The 16,114-nt window shown below is 46.5% G+C and overlaps 1 protein-coding gene across 2 annotated transcripts in view; it reads left to right on the forward strand.

Moving 5' to 3' along the window:
- MTCL3 (MTCL family member 3) overlaps positions 1 to 16,114 on the forward strand; it is a 188,329-nt gene that overhangs the window by 123,932 nt on the left and 48,283 nt on the right. For both annotated transcript variants that reach the window (XM_069234839.1, XM_069234840.1), the window contains exon 4: positions 14,894 to 14,965. In XM_069234839.1, coding sequence (XP_069090940.1) covers positions 14,894 to 14,965 — 72 coding nt within the window. The remainder of the gene's footprint in view (positions 1 to 14,893; positions 14,966 to 16,114) is intronic.

Genomic DNA, 16,114 nt, shown 5'->3' on the forward strand with positions numbered 1-16,114 from the left:
TCATTAATTTTGCACAGACTCATCGAAAAGGACTTGGCCTTCGCCAATGCTCTATAGAATTACCTAAAAACATTGGAAAAGCCACTTGGTCTCAAAACCGAGACTTTGAAGTAGAGCCTGTTGGCTTGTTTGTTCTACACAAAGAATAGCACGGTGCCCAGGCCAGGCTATTCAGGCTGCCAGAGTCAGGTACTGGGAAGGGCAGTGTGGCCACCATGAAATAATGATGCAGATGAGCCAGCAGTACAAGGAAGACCCTTATCTCTTAGAACTAAGAGGCAGGTTTATGGAAAGTGTCGCTGCACTGAGTGCAGCGCCACTTTCCCTGCGCCTGTTCTCTCAGTAAATCACAGTGGCATTTCAGGTATTTATATTTTTTACATTGCACAAGCGAAAATCTACTTTCGGAAACTGTTCTTTGTGAGTGTTCTGGGTAATTGTCGCAATATATTTAAAAAAATGGAATGGAACATGATTAACTCCCTCATATTCTTTGACCCCATGTACAGATGAGTTGTAGGCGTCATAGACTACAGGCATTTATCTCTGTAATGAAGGTGGCAAATTCCTCCAGAATGGCCCTAAAGCCCCTATCACAGAAGGATTACCAAGAATACAAATACATTTGTGGATTATGAAACATGGGTGTTCAAATCCATATGGATCACATGTTTGAACCACATGATTTGATCTCTCCAGGTTATGAAGGTGTTCAGAGTCAAAATGTCTCTTCACATGCATTTTGGCAGACCACACTTACAGACTAGATCAAATTTCTATCACCGCCGATCCAGGTCTACAAGTTCCTTTTTAGGTCTCAGCTAAGCAGCATTTCCGCTGTCTCATAAAGACGTGTTTTATTTACTTTCTGGGCATCAGCCCGCCCAAAGCATCCCATTTGCTGGCTACATCATTGCGCTCTTATTCTTTCCCCCCATTTGTTCATAGCATGCATTTCTCATGCCTCTTGCTGTGTTTAGCCCTCCCGAGGGCAGGGACTAAGTACTATATAAATAAACTGGTCACCATTTTAACATCTGTTACTACTTTTTTTCCTTTCTTGAAAAGCAATTGACATGATCAGTCCTGTTTTTACTTGCTCAGATCTGCTTTGTTTCTGTAAACAGAGATGTAAATGTAAATCTTGTTATTAGGGTTGAGCCTGCGTTGCATGCGCTCGCGCATGCGTATCGCAACAAGACGCTTTAGGGTTTAGAAAAGGGCTCGGAGCCCTGTCTACGTCACGTCAGTGTTTTTCATTGGTTAGTGGGCTTGCCTATTAAAATCTGCTTGCTTTAATTAGTCGAAGGCATGCACACGTCATGCCTTTTCCGGTGGCCAGCCCTCCTCGAGCGCATCGACCAAGTACAGAAAACATGCGAGGCTCGCTGTTTTCTGTCCGGCTCGTGGACTACTTTTTCTCTAATTTACTAGCGTGATTTCGCTTGGCAGAAGTCGAGCGCTTTACATAGTTAAATGCACTTTTTCTGCTTACGTACATAAATGCACTTTTGCCGATAGGTGAAAAGTGAGGTTAGGAGTTTACAACGCTATCTAACGTGAGCAAACGCGAGACCCGTTGCATTGCAAATGCTTGTCTTTTTTCCTGTCATCAGTCCCGTGACAGCAGGGACTGCTGCAGAGTAAAGCTAGGTTGTGTTGCTGGCCTCAGCCAGCAGCTGCAAGGCTGGTAAGCGAGCTGACCATGCTCTTTGATAATGGTCCTTCCACCCAAGCCTCCGTTCCACACAGATTTGTCTGTTCCTGACCAGTAGGGCTTCACTTTTCTCTCCACGTTTGTGTAAGGCGATAAGAAGGCCCGGGGCTTCGTTTGAAAGGGGAGAACTTTTGTTTTATAGCTGTATCCACTTAGCACAAGGTAAATTGAGTTTGTAGTGGGCTTCCTCTTTACAGCTCTTCACTCAAGGCGGCATGCCTACAGGTCTTGGCTTCTAAGCAGTAAACTCCTGCTCCAAAGCACAAATTGTGTCGCAGAGGCTGGCCACCTTCTGTCACTTTCCTGCAGCACCTTCTCCAGCTCGTAACTGTGGGGGTATAAAGGTATGTTAGCTTAGCAAACAGTGCAGTACATTCTGTTTCAAACAGCTCATACCTGCACGATGTACGACCGGACAAGGTCCTCACACACAGTGAAATGTCATGCTGAAGCAGACAATTAAGCACAGGGAAATGAAAAATCATGAAGGCTACTATCAGGAGCATTTTACTCTGATAACGGAATTGGATCTTTGCTTGTGCCTGTCATGAGAGTGACCACATTGTGATTTAGAGTACAGTTATGAATTTATCTACAAAGGCACACATGAGGTCGCTGCACTTGAGTGAGTGTAGTAACCCCCCAGGACCCATCGGCAGTGTCGGACAGGGAAAACCACAGTCTCGCAGAACAGCTATGCACGAGGTGCCCCATTTATACATAGTTGGTACACTGCATTTTAACTTAAGCTTTAATTATTTTCTCGTAATTTGTGGGTTTTGTTTGCAGTAGTTTTAATTGTCTCTGTAAAAAAAGTGAATTCATGCAGCAATAATGGGGCCTAGCTGACCTTTTGCAAGGACGTTCCATACAATCATATGTAAATAAATGGTTACTGGACTCCAAATTGCACTGTCAGCAGATAATGTGAAAATCCCGAAATCCTGACCTCTTGCTCTTCTAGTTTAGTACTATTTCTTTCAAATGCACCCCAAATCCAGGAAATAGTCACTATGTCATTTCCATATGTTGCTCTGGCATTTCCACAAGGGTGCAGTTTGACATCGCCCACATTAATAACTACCACGCTATCGTCAATTTAAAATAGCAATTCCATACTTCTTTGCACATGCTTGCCAGTTTACAATATAGTGATAGGGCAAATTGTGACCTTGATGAAGGTGCAGGTCGATAATATTGATCTCGCTATTTTTACATACAGCACTCACCCACATCCTGTTGAGATCAATCACTCTCTCAGTCAGCCACTGTCAATTCATCATCTCGCTGCCATGATCAGCACCTACTTTAGAAGGTTTTTTCAGTGATCAGTGAGTTGGCACATACATCATGTGAAAAGGAATGAGATCAGCGTCACCAAAGGAGCTCAGTGGGTCCACTAACATGACAGGCTATGCATTAGGTTCTTGTCTGGAAAATGTGAGGCATGTGGCAGTGGTTATAGACCAAAGTGTATGAGCAGATCCTGTTCCCACTTCACGGAGTAGAAATAATATTTTACCAAATGCTATGAACTCGCTCACTGGGTTGGTACCCATTAGAGATGATTTCCTGCGCATCATTCACTTATTATCACTTATTGGATACTCAAGAAAATTGGCTGGTTCGGTTATGGCAACCCTTCTCCATCCTCTACACCATTGTGTGCCTGAGAAGGTCGGGTTGCTGTCCCAGAAAGCCTCAGGCATCTACCCGGCGGTGTTTCGACGAACCCTAGAGCCTGGCTAGCTAGCACTTGCACTCTTAAGTTCTGGATTCTTCAATCAGTGTCTCCTCTGCAAGGGATGATGTTGTCCATGTCACCCATGCCCAGTTGGCAGGATTGGGCCTTACAGGGCTGAATCACAGACAGTTTACATCTCATATCTATCTATCTTTCTATCTATCTATCTATCTATCTATCTATCTATCTATCTATCTATCTATCTATCTATCTATCTATCTATCTTTCTATTCTTATATCTATCCTTATATCTATCTATCCTATCGATCTGTTTTTATCTATGTATCTTCTATCTAGTTATCTATCTCTCTATCTTTTATTTATTTATCTAGCTGCACATTTTTTTTAAGTCACTTAAACACTTACTGTTTCATATCTTTCCAGTTTTTGAGCAGCTTGAAACACAGTCCAAAGGCTAACTGTTAGAGGGACTATGGCAAAACATGGCTAAAAAAACATTGGCAACGCCAGTGCAATTATCACTGGGATTTCAGCAGCCCATTGGCTTTGCCATTGCTAGTTGTGAATCCTTTGCACACTTACCCCAAATAATAGATTATGCAGAAACAATTTAAATAAAAAAATAACTCGCTTTATTTAGCTTGCACCAAACAGCTGGGAGCAGTGCTACGAGAATGAAACTTTTTTTAAATATTAGGGAATTAAAGATATAATTTTCAAAGGTTCACATTTTATTAGATGGTTTTTGCACTTCAGCTCAGCAGTACACTGTGCACATCATGATACAGTAGAGGCTATCACTAATCCAGCTCAAAAGAAATTCTTCCAAATTGCCAATTTAATGACATTCTTTCTCTTTTGGGACAAGGATTATCGCCCATGAACTTTCACACAGGGATGTAAAATGTGTATATTCCAGCGACAATCCAGCAGAACCATTACATTAAAAGCAAAGGTCGAACCGTTTTTTCAATTTCTTCTGATATACCTTCCCTTTTGAGACTCTGCTTATTAGCACTCTATTGATCTCTTTTCTCCTGCGTATGCCCACTTTAGTGTCTAGGGCTCTAGGGCCATATGGTAAATTCTGAATGACTCAGAGGGATATAACTGGTCCTAAGCACGTGAACCTGGCCTCTTTTTTTTAGCAGGGTGTAGGAAAGTACCATCTTGCCTGGCATGTTACCCCCATATTTCACTGTATATATGTTGTTTTAGTCTATGTGTCACTGGGACCCTGCCAGGCAGGGCCCCAGTGCTCATAAGTATGTGCCCTGTATGTGTTCCCTGTGTGATGCCTAACTGTCTCACTGAGGCTTTGCTAACCAGAACCTCAGTGGTTATGCCCTCTCTGCTTTCCAAATTTGTCACTAACAGGCTAGTGACTAAATTTACCAATTCACATTGGCATATTGGTACACCCATATAATTCCCTAGTATATGGTACTGAGGTACCCAGGGTATTGGGGTTCCAGGAGATCCCTATGGGCTGCAGCATTTCTTTTGCCACCCATAGGGAGCTCTGACAATTCTTACACAGGCCTGCCAGTGCAGCCTGAGTGAAATAATGTCCACGTTATTTCACAGCCATTTACCACTGCACTTAAGTAACTTATAAGTCACCTAAATGTCTAACCTTCACCTGGTGAACGTTGGGTGCAAAGTTACTTAGTGTGTAGGCACCCTGGCACTAGCCAAGGTGCCCCCACATCGTTCAGGGCAAATTCCCCGGACTTTGTGAGTGCGGGGACACCATTACACGCGTGCACTGTACATAGGTCACTACCTATGTACAGCGTCACAATGGTAACTCTGAACATGGCCATGTAACATGTCTAAGATCATGGAATTGTCACACCGATACCATTCTGGCATTGGGGGGACAATTCCATGATCCCCCGGGTCTCTAGCACAGAACCCGGGTACTGCCAAACTGCCTTTCCGGGGTTTCCACTGCAGCTGCTGCTGCTGCCAACCCCTCAGACAGGTTTCTGCCTTCCTGGGGTCCAGGCATCCCTGGCCCAGGAAGGCAGAACAAAGGACTTCCTCTGAGAGAGGGTGTAACACCCTCTCCCTTTGGAAATAGGTGTGAAGGCTGGGGAGGAGTAGCCTCCCCCAGCCTCTGGAAGTGCTTTGATGGGCACAGATGGTGCCCATCTCTGCATAAGCCAGTCCTCACCGGTTCAGGGATCCCCAGCCCTGCTCTGGCACGAAACTGGACAAAGAAAAGGGGAGTGACCACTCCCCTGACCTGCACCTCCCAGGGGAGGTGCCCAGAGCTCCTCCAGTGTGTCCCAGACCTCTGCCATCTTGGAAACAGAGGTGTTTGTGGCACACTGGACTGCTCTGAGTGGCCAGTGCCAGCAGGTGACGTCAGAGGCTCCTTCTGATAGGCTCTTACCTCTCTTGGTAGCCAATCCTCCTTCCTTGGTAGCCAAACCTCCTTTTCTGGCTATTTAGGGTCTCTGCTTTGGGGAATTCTTCAGATAACGAATGCAAGAGCTCACCAGAGTTCCTCTGCATCTCCCTCTTCACTTTCTGCCAAAGGATCGACCGCTGACTGCTCAGGACGCCTGCAAAACCGCAAGAAAGTAGCAAGACGACTACTAGCAACCTTGTATCGCTTCATCCTGCCGGCTTTCTCGACTGTTTCCAGGTGGTGCATGCTCTGGGGATAGCCTGCCTCCTCTCTGCACCAGGAGCTCTGAAGAAATATCCTGTGGGTCGACGGAATCTTCCCCCTGCAACCGCAGGCACCAAAAGACTGCATCACTGGTCCTCTGGGTCCACTCTCAGCACGACAAGCGTGGTCCCTGGAACTCAGCAACTCTGTCCAAGTGACTCCCACAGTCCAGTGACTTTTCAGTCCAAGTTTGGTGGAGGTAAGTCCTTGCTTCCCCACGCTAGACTGCATTGCTGGGTACTGTGTGATTTGCAGCTGCTCCAGCTCCTGTGCACTCTTCCTGGATTTCCTTTGTGCACAGCCAAGCCTGGGTCCCCAACACTCTAACCTGCAGTGTACAACCTTCTGAGTTGTCCTCTGGCGTTGTGGGACTCCCTTTTGGGACTCCGGTTCACTTTTCTTCGAAGTGCCTGTTCAGGTACTTCCACGGGTGCTGCCTGCTTCTGTGAGGGCTCCCTGACTTGCGGGGCGCCCCCTCTGTCTTCTTATCCAAGTGGCGACATCCTGGTCCCTCCTGGGCCACAGCAGCATCCAAAAACCCTAACTGCGACCCTTGCAGCTAGCAAGGCTTGTTTGTGGTATTTTTGCGTGGGAACACCTCTGCACGCTTCTTCACGACGTTGGACATCCATCCTCCAAATGAGAAGTTCCTAGTCCTCTTCTTTCTTGCAGAACTCCAAGCTTCTTCCAACAGGTGGCAGCTTCCTTGCACCCTCAGCTGGCATTTCCTGGGCTCCTGCCCACTCTCGACACTGTCGCGACTATTGGACTTGGTCCCCTTGTCTTACAGGTACTCAGGTCCGGAAATCCACTGTTGTTGCATTGCTGGTGTTTGTTCTTTCTGCAGAATCCCCCTATCACGACTTCTGTGCTCTCTGGGGGTAGTAGGTGCACTTTACACCTACCTTTCAGGGTCTTGGGGTGGGCTATTTTCCTAACCCTCACTGTTTTCTTACAGTCCCAGCGACCCTCTACAAGCTCACATAGGTTTGGGGACCATTCGTGGTTCGCATTCCACTTTTGGAGTATATGGTTTGTGTTGCCCCTATACCTATGTGCTCCTATTGCAATCTACTTTAACTTTACATTGCTTGCATTACTTCCTTTTGCTATTACCTGCATAATTTTGGTTTGTGTACATATATCTTGTGTATATATCTTATCCTCATAGTGAGGGTACCCACTGAGATACTTTTGGCATATTGTCATAAAAATAAAGTACCTTTATTTTTAGTACTTCTGTGTATTGTGTTTTCTTATGATATTGTGCATATGACACCAGTGGTATAGTAGGAGCTTTACATGTCTCCTAGTTCAGCCTAAGCTGCTTTGCCATAGCTACCTTCTATCAGCCTAAGCTGCTAAAAACACCTCTTCTACACTAATAAGGGATAACTGGACCTGGCACAAGGTGTAAGTACCTCTGGTACCTACTACAAGCCAGGCCAGCCTCCTACACAGGGTAACCTGGCTGCTGACGCCTGTGTTGGATAGTTGTGGGCTGGGTGTAGCACAGCTCCTAGATAGGAACTGCAAAGTACAATGAGTCCAAACTTTGGAAGCAAAAACACAACAAACTGAATATCATGTAGTCCATCAGTCTCTTGAGTCAGTCAGCAGATAGCAGGGAATATATAGACTGATGACACTGTCTGCCGCATGATGTCTATGCTCTCATTCAATCAATCAATCAATCATTACATTTATAAAGCGCACTATGTACCCGTCAGGGTTTCGAGGCGCTGCGGGGGGGGGGGTGGGTGAGCTGTTAGCGGTCGAAAAGCCAGGTCTTGAGGAGTCTCCTGAAGGTGAGGAGGTCCTGGGTCTGGCGTAGTGAGGTGGGGAGAGAGTTCCAGGTCTTGGCGGCGAGGAAGGAGAAGGATCTGCCGCTGGAGGTCTTGCGCTGGATCCTGGGGACTATGGCGAGGGCGAGATTGGCAGAGCGGAGTTGACGAGTGGGGGCGTAAAAGTTGAGTCTGGAGTTGAGGTAGGTAGGTCCGGTGTTGTGTAGAGCCTTGTGAGCGTGGGTGAGGAGTTTAAAGGTGATCCTCTTGTCCACGGGGAGCCAGTGGAGGTCCTTCAGGTGAGGGGAGATGTGACATCGGCGGGGTATGTCGAGGATCAGGCGGGCGGATGCATTTTGGATACGCTGGAGTCGTTTGATGTCTTTTGTTGGATGCCTGTGTAGAGTGCGTTGCCGTAGTCAAGTCTGCTACTGACGAGGGCTTGGGTCACCGTCTTTCTGGTTCCTGTTGGGATCCACTTGAAAATTCTGCGGAGCATTCGAAGGGTGTTGAAGCAGGAAGAGGAGACGGCGCTGACCTGTTTGGACATGGTGAGGGCGGAGTCCAGGATGAAGCCGAGGTTTCTTGCATGGCTGGCTGGGGTGGGTGGGGGACCGAAGTCGGTGGGCCACCAGGAGTCGTTCATAGTTTAACCTGAAGGGTTTAGGACAATAACACTGGTTCAGAGAAATCTGGGTCTTTCTGGCAGAATCATGTCCCTAGTCGGGAGTTGATCCACTTTGCTGGTGCTCAGGATGATTTGTGGTTGGTGTTAAATATTGAAAAAACAGGGCGTTTCAGGATTGTTGGTGGAGTCCATTGCAAAGCTTGCTTCGGTGGTGTTGCTTGACTCACTGAAGACCATTGAAACATGTTGCAACTTATTGAAGCCTGCGCTCTGGGGTCCCACTGTTTCTTGGCATCTGTCGGTGGAAGAGTGTCAGGTCCAGCTCTCATGCTTGCGGAATCCCTTTGGATGGGTAGCCACAGGACTGCGTGTGGCCGGCGCTGGTGCTGCTGCAAGACCGCTGAGGAGCCACTGCGTCATCACTCATGCAACTGCTGGGGTAGATCGGTCATGGTCAAGGTTTGCTGTAACCACCGGGATCAGGATGCAGGTGGGGTGATCAGGTAGTCGCTGGTTGGGTGGTTCTTCAGAGTGTCACTGGAACCTCTTGAATGTCGGCAGAATGATGGTGATGTACTTCACTCTGGTTGTTCAATTCTCCAGGGTGGTAGTGGTGTTACACCAGACTTGGCCTGATATGATGGGGATGCCACCCCCATGATGAACCTGTACGACAGGTGACAGGAACTTGTCTACATGGTTGCAGGCCTTCTTTCTTGGGTTGTCGACAGCTTGGAGTGATGGTGGCCATGTTTTTACAGCTTTTCTTTATGGAGGCATCTGCGTCCTTCAGCCTAGATGCTCTAGGTTGCCGAGCCTCTGGTTACTGTGTCTAGCGGTGCGCTTGGAAGTATGGGGCTTAGACTCAATTCACACGTATGCATGGCTTACTCTCAGTTCTCCCAGTGTGCTGTTGCCAGGTTGTTCTTGTTCCACCATGGTGACTCATTTGTGTGGATAGATTAACTTTATTAGCAGCCAAAGTCTTCTTAAGTGTGCATTTTAGGCCTGGCCACACTTGCTCTTCCCTACTTCTGAGCTTGGTTGGTTGTCAGGATGATAACTGGCAGGTCACACTTCCTTCTCTTCTTTCTTGTCATGAGTCCTCCTTTTGTTCTCTTGAAGAAGTGGTACGCATTTTAGTTCAGAATGGCCAACAATGCCTCTCGCTAGTCATCAACTGTCACTGTAGTTCAGCCACCGGCATCGGGTGTGGGGTCTCCTTGTCTCCTTAGGTGCTGTGTAGTGCTTGGCCACCCATATGTGCTCCTTCTTTCGGGGCCTACCTGCAGCTACCACTCCGAGTCATGTATTCTGCCTCCTCTTCTCTGGGTGGCATAACGCTTGTACCTTGAGCCTTTGTTGCCATCAGGCATCGTTGTTTGAGGCCCCGGTGTCAGTATGACCATTGTGTCTTGCATGCTTCTGTCGATCGTCTGGTCTGACAATGCTTTCTTTGGGCTTCCCCCTTCCTAGGGTCACTTGGCAGATATAGAGGGTCACTATGGTGGTTCTGAGATGTATAAACTTAGAGGCATATTTAGAAGCCCCTTGTGCCACCTTAGCATAATTTTTGTGACACTAATGTGGCCTTTTCTCCTTGCCAAGTTTACTAAGTGGTGCAGTGCAAGCATGGTGCCACTTTGTATCCCCTTGCCCTACATTATGCCTGCACCAGGCATAATGTATGCAAGGGGCTGTTCCCTCATTAAGAAGCCCGAAAAAATGGCACAGTGAAACTTACAACATTTCACTACACCATTTTTTCCTTCATTTTTAACACGTGCTCAGAGCAGGCGTTAAAATGTTGCACCCATTGAAATCAGTGGGCATCCCTGTGCTTTGCTGCAGTATCGCCAAAAATGTTTACGCTAGTGTAGCAAAGCACTGCAAAAGTGTAAAAAAGTTTGACGCTATTGTGCTAAGGACCGCCATTGTGTGCCGTATTGTAAATACAGTGCAACCATGGTGTCGTTAGGTGACGGTAGGGGCACACAAGAATAGTGGGGCATTGGTAGTGATGCGCCACTTTCTTGTAAATATGGCCCTTAGTCTCTTTAGTGGGTGGCACTGGGGTGGTTTCACCTCGTGTTCTGGGTGACATCTTGTGAAGCATCCACTCCTCCTTCACCTGATGGCAGGGTCACTGTACTCTCCTCATTTTCACTGGTCGACTCCTCCAATCACATTCTCACATCAAGGGCGAAGACCTTTGGGAAGGTTTGTGGCAGAGATGTCAGTTACCATCCAGTACAGTGGCATCTCACTGGCACGGCATCCATGCCGTGCATCCAAAGACAGTCTTTGAGCTCGGCAGCGGTACTCTGACAGCAGCACCGTACAGGGCCTTTTCTTTTTGGGTGTCGGACCTTATCTCTACGTTTCTGTGACAGGCAGCTGCAATCTGTTCTTGACCGGATGGCGTTATAGACTTTGTTCCTCTGGTTTGCCTGTATCACCTGGCTGACTATCACCAACTTGGTACTCTCCCCCTTTGGCAATGTCTGTGTTGCTTCATGGCATGCTTCCTCAGCGAGGTTTGTCTGCTTGCGAAGTGCAGTGCCTGATTGTGGTTCGGGGGGCCAAAGGTCTAGCATTTGGGTGCGCCCTCTATTCTTTGCCAGAGGGTGATTCTCTCATTGTTTATAAGCCCCATTGGAGGTGTGGGGCCCCAGAGCCTTCCATTCATCCTGATCTCTCCATCTGAGGCCTTTCACCTCACAGGGTCCCTGTATGTGCTCATGAACCTGCGTAGTACCACTACCAATGTGACAGTGATGCAGCCGGCAGGGACTTCCACACCAAAGGCCCGATGGCCAAAAATGACTGGGCTGGAGCCAGTGCTACCTGTACTGGTGCAGGGTCCTCTCTTAGTGTTGCGATCATTTAGTCTTTGGGCTCGATGAGTGTCTTCACCAGCTGATCAGTCCTGGGTGCTTGTGTTCCCTTCATACTGGACTCTGTCACAGTGCTGCTACTCTTCCGTGTGACCTTCCATGGCCCTTAGGCAGTGCTGCCAGGTTGGTTGTTTGGGTACAGCTCAGCAGGGCTACATTTCACTGGAGGCTCATGCTTCCTTGCAACCGTCCTCTGTGGTCCGTATCCTTACTGCTGGGAGCAGACGACCTGCCACTTTCCTTATTTTGTTTTCGGCTGGTGCTGTCCAGTTGTCATGGGAGCCAGCCGCTTTTCCACCATGGAATAAGCCCACAGGTGCCCTCCCCAGGCCCCAGGGTCACCCCCACCCACACCAGAGGGACTGCGGAGGATGGGGGACCCCATCCCAGGTAAGATTGCATTTTATTTTTGAAAGTGCCATAGGGGGCCCCGAAATGTGCCCCCATACATGGCACAGGGTGAATGGCCATGCCCGGGTGACCCCTGTCCTCTGTGCTGGCCATTGGGGTGGTGGGCATGACTCCTGCCTTTTCTAAGACAGGAATTATGTGGCATGGTATGTTTAGCACCATAAAATGACGCTAATCTGGTTAGAGTCATTATTTTTTTTACTCTAACCTGCCTAAAGTCCTTTTTTGGTGCTAAACCCTCTTCTTCTATACTGCCAACCCCACCCAACTAAAGTCATTTTTTTTTTTTACTCAAGCCTACCCTTTGCACCGGCTTGCACCATTCCATAAATATGGTGCCCATCTGGTGCATAGAAATGGTGCAAGCCGGTGTTAAACTTTTTGGTGCAAAACTGAGTTAGTGCAGTTTTGCAGCAAAAAGTATAAATAAGGGCCAATATTTTGTACGTTTGCGCCACTTTTGTGCCAAAAAATGACATTAATGCGGCGCAAAAAAAGTATAAATCAGGGCCTTGGTGCTAGAAGGGCCTAGTACCAAAGTATAAATATGGAGTTAGATTTGCACTGAATTAGAGTAAAAAAAATGACACTAATTCGGTGCAAACAGAGTATAAATATGCTGCAGAGTATAAATATGCCCCTAAATATGGCGTTAAGGCCATAGAGTCATTTTGTGCACGGGAACGCCTACCTTGCATCTCATTAAGGCAAGGTAGGTCTCAACTTTCAAAAAATGACTTTAACTCCTAAATTTGGCGCTAGAGGGGTCTAGCACCAAAGTATAAATATGGAGTTAGTTTTGCACCGAATTAGAGTAAAAAGAAAGGACATTAATTCGGTGCAAACAGAGTATAAATATGCCCCCTTGTGTCTTGCAGGTGCATTGCACTAGTTGCAGTGCCTCACCGGTTCTTTTCCTTGTTTGGGCAGTAGAGTGCTGGTGCAGCAAGGCTGCTGTAGGAAGCAAAGTGTCTCTTCTTTTTGGCTGAAGCATCAGGCCACTCAAGCTGTGGGGGACAAAAAATAGGGTTGTTTTGTACTCTGGTGTAGTAGCGCTGACCCTACAGCTGGCTCCTGCCAATACCCTTGCAGTGCCTCTCTTTCTCCTGCAACTGGGTGTTGGCTTGTTGGGCCTTTGCGGGAACTAAACTGTCTTCACTCTTCCCCGAAGCGGTAGCATGCAGCCAACCAGCGAGCGCATTGCTCACTGCTCGCTTCTCAGTTTCTTTTCCAAGACCTCAGTCACCGTCACATTGAGCAAGGTGAGGTTGTTCCTGCCACAGCACCTTCACTGTCTTCACGGGCATGAAGCACTGGTGCAGCAGGGCCACTCTTGTTCTCAAGTGGTTTCTGTGTCATGCCTCTCCACAGGCTTCCTCGCTAATCTGTTCCTCCCCCCACGGTCCTCTCCCAAGGGTGCGTCTCTTGCGCTCACCTCCCTGTCACTGCTGGATACGCACAACCAGGATGAAGAGGTGGTATCAGAGCACAGAGGGACTGACCATCCTCATCACCAACATAGTATTGGGGGCCCTAGACCTACATGGTGAATAATGTATGAGATAGACACTGTTACTTTGCGGGTATAACTGTCCTGGGCACTTGTGCCCGACCCCTCTCATTAGCAAGGTCACCCGACTGGTGATGCCCGTGTTGGATGGGTGTTTAGTGGGTGGAAGCACAGCCCCTAGGGAGGGACTGCCTCATGACATAAGAGGACACTCCAGCTCTACAATCCCATCATGGCCTTTTTCTGCCTCCTAACTTTTCAGCTCTCCATTCAACTTTCCTTTTACCCATTTTACAATTTCTGGGACCCTCATCTGGTGTTCCCCTTATCCTCCTTTTGTTTTCTGTCTTGTCTTTTACCTCTACTCTCTAAGCCCCCCTTTTTGCCATCATTGTTCCTCTCTTCTGCTCTCGTTGTGTCTCCTTTACTTATGGCATACCACTGCAGTTATCTGCAAGACCTATTGTTATCAGTCCATTGAAAAAACACAGAGTGAACTCTTGCTCCTCCCAAAGGAGTATTTCTCTCCCACCAAACCATTTTGGCTCTGTGGTGCATCTTTCCATTGTTTATAGAGTGCTTTTTTGAAATGCATGAAAGACAATTTTATTCCTCAAGAATACACTAAAGTGTCACACATAAAATGATTTTCCTCATTGTGCATTGTCACCAGAAAGCAAACATATATGTCTGGCTTGATAGCACATCTCTGTGCATCCCTCTTTTTATCAGTTTTTAAAATATACATAGATTGGGGTATGGCTCCACCCAAGAGGATTATTAAACTCTTACAGCATCTTGTTGGTGTTTTGTGTATCATTCTGCTTCCTTTGGAGCACTTCCATTCTAATGCACGAGGGAATATATTCTATCTCAAAAATATATTGAGTCATCACGCACAAATGTTATTACCTCATGGATGCATTGTATAAGAAATCATTTTTTTTGTTTAATTTTTTTGACTGTGGTAGACATTTTTTAACACTGCTTTATCCCAGAATGAAAATGCAAGTTAGACTTATTGACTTTGGCAATGTTTGTTTTGTTTTCCACTGCAGGAGTTGGTTTTAATAGCTAATTCAGGACTTGAAATATTAGAAAGAACACTTTGGTAATTCTTGTTTAACTATTGCCATGATTCTAAATCGTAATTCCCTATGGCATTTTTCCTGCTCAAGGGAATGGACTTTTAACTAGCCAAAAATTGATAATCACATATTTGTCTGTGGGGAACCAGTGTCAGGCTGTCACGTAGGTGATTGCAATGCAACCCTCTATACTGCTGCTATTGCCTTTCATTGTTTTTTCCGACATTATAAAGTTAATGCTTCCAGGAGGAGAATGCTGTCTCACACCATTTGTTGTGATGTCATGATGGTTTCAGAATGTCACTTCAACTACCCTGACAGAATTTATAACTAACTCAAAAGAATTCAAGTAATATTCGTATGTTGGGAACCTAGATTACTGCCTATCTCAAAAAGTCATATGCTTAAATGAAATGTAAAGCATACCAACTCCATTCAGCATAATGGAATTTTATTTATTTGCTTTTCAGCTTTCTCTAAAAAGAAGAGGGAGTAAAGACTCTCAGAAGTCAGAAAAAAAGTCACAGCAGACACCACCAGAGGTATGTCCAGTATTGACGTCTTCAGTTAGCTATTAGTTTAAGTCTCTAATTTTGTGTTTTAATGCAGTAATTTACACATTTCTGGTGCAAATTCAGGTTCAGGCTGTACGCCGATTGAGCATTCATTTCGGACCGAGACTGTCACACCAATCTATACATTTTAATAACGTAAAACATGCTTGCCCCACAAAGACTGACAGAGTGTATTAGATTTCTAAGCCATAAGAGTTTATTAAAAGAGTAGCAAAGTTAGAAGTTCACATCATCAAATTAGTTGAAATTCAGTTGCCAATACATGAATGCACTAGTCAATATAATTCAAAGCAATTCAAACTCATAAATACAAAGACTAACTGTTATAAAGTTGTCTCCCAATAAACCAAAACAGATTCATTTTCCCATGAAGGCAAAACCCTAGTCAGCTAAGGTTGGGATAAGTCAGAAATTTGAGGAAAAGTCATGCAGAAGGTGTCATTGTAGAAAGCCTCTGAAAGGGGAAGTCTATAAATCAATTACATTTTGTCTAGGAAGTGGAGAAGGAATCTGCCAAGTTCATCTCCTTCGGGCAAGGGAAAAAGTAATCTAAATCTCTAGTGTGTGAGAGAGAGGAAGTGTGAATGGAAATCTGCTTTAAATGTTGCAGAAAGGCATCTGCTCTAAACTAAGCTGGAAGGGATTATCCACCAAAGGAAGCAAGAAGAAGGGAATTTGAATTTAAATCATTCTTAAAATGGCTGCTTTCTAACATTGTCAATAAGACATAATTCCGGGGGTGGGGGTGTGCCCAACCACCATCCAAGATGTCTGCAAAGTAGCGAGGCTCTGTTCCCCTAACTCACTATAATCCTTAAACATCCGGCCATCCATTCGACAAATCACTGCTACGAAGCATGCAGGTACACAGGAAAGCACCGGGGCCCTATTACGACTCCTGCTGAATCACGGTGAACGCAAGGAGTGAAACCAGGGGTCGCCGCCTGGAGGTGCAAAGGTTCAGGCCTGTGGCCCGACCCACACCTCCGAGACGTGGGAGCTGCTGCCCCCAGTGAGGAGACGCGATCGAGGTAGGGATCCCCACTCAAGGAGATCAGGGGATCGCACCCACCAGATACTGCTGGCGAAGGAAGGGGCGAGGTGGATCCCGCAGAG

This window comes from Pleurodeles waltl, chromosome 5 (genome assembly GCF_031143425.1).
Source record: "Pleurodeles waltl isolate 20211129_DDA chromosome 5, aPleWal1.hap1.20221129, whole genome shotgun sequence".
NCBI classification, from domain to species: domain Eukaryota; kingdom Metazoa; phylum Chordata; class Amphibia; order Caudata; family Salamandridae; genus Pleurodeles; species Pleurodeles waltl.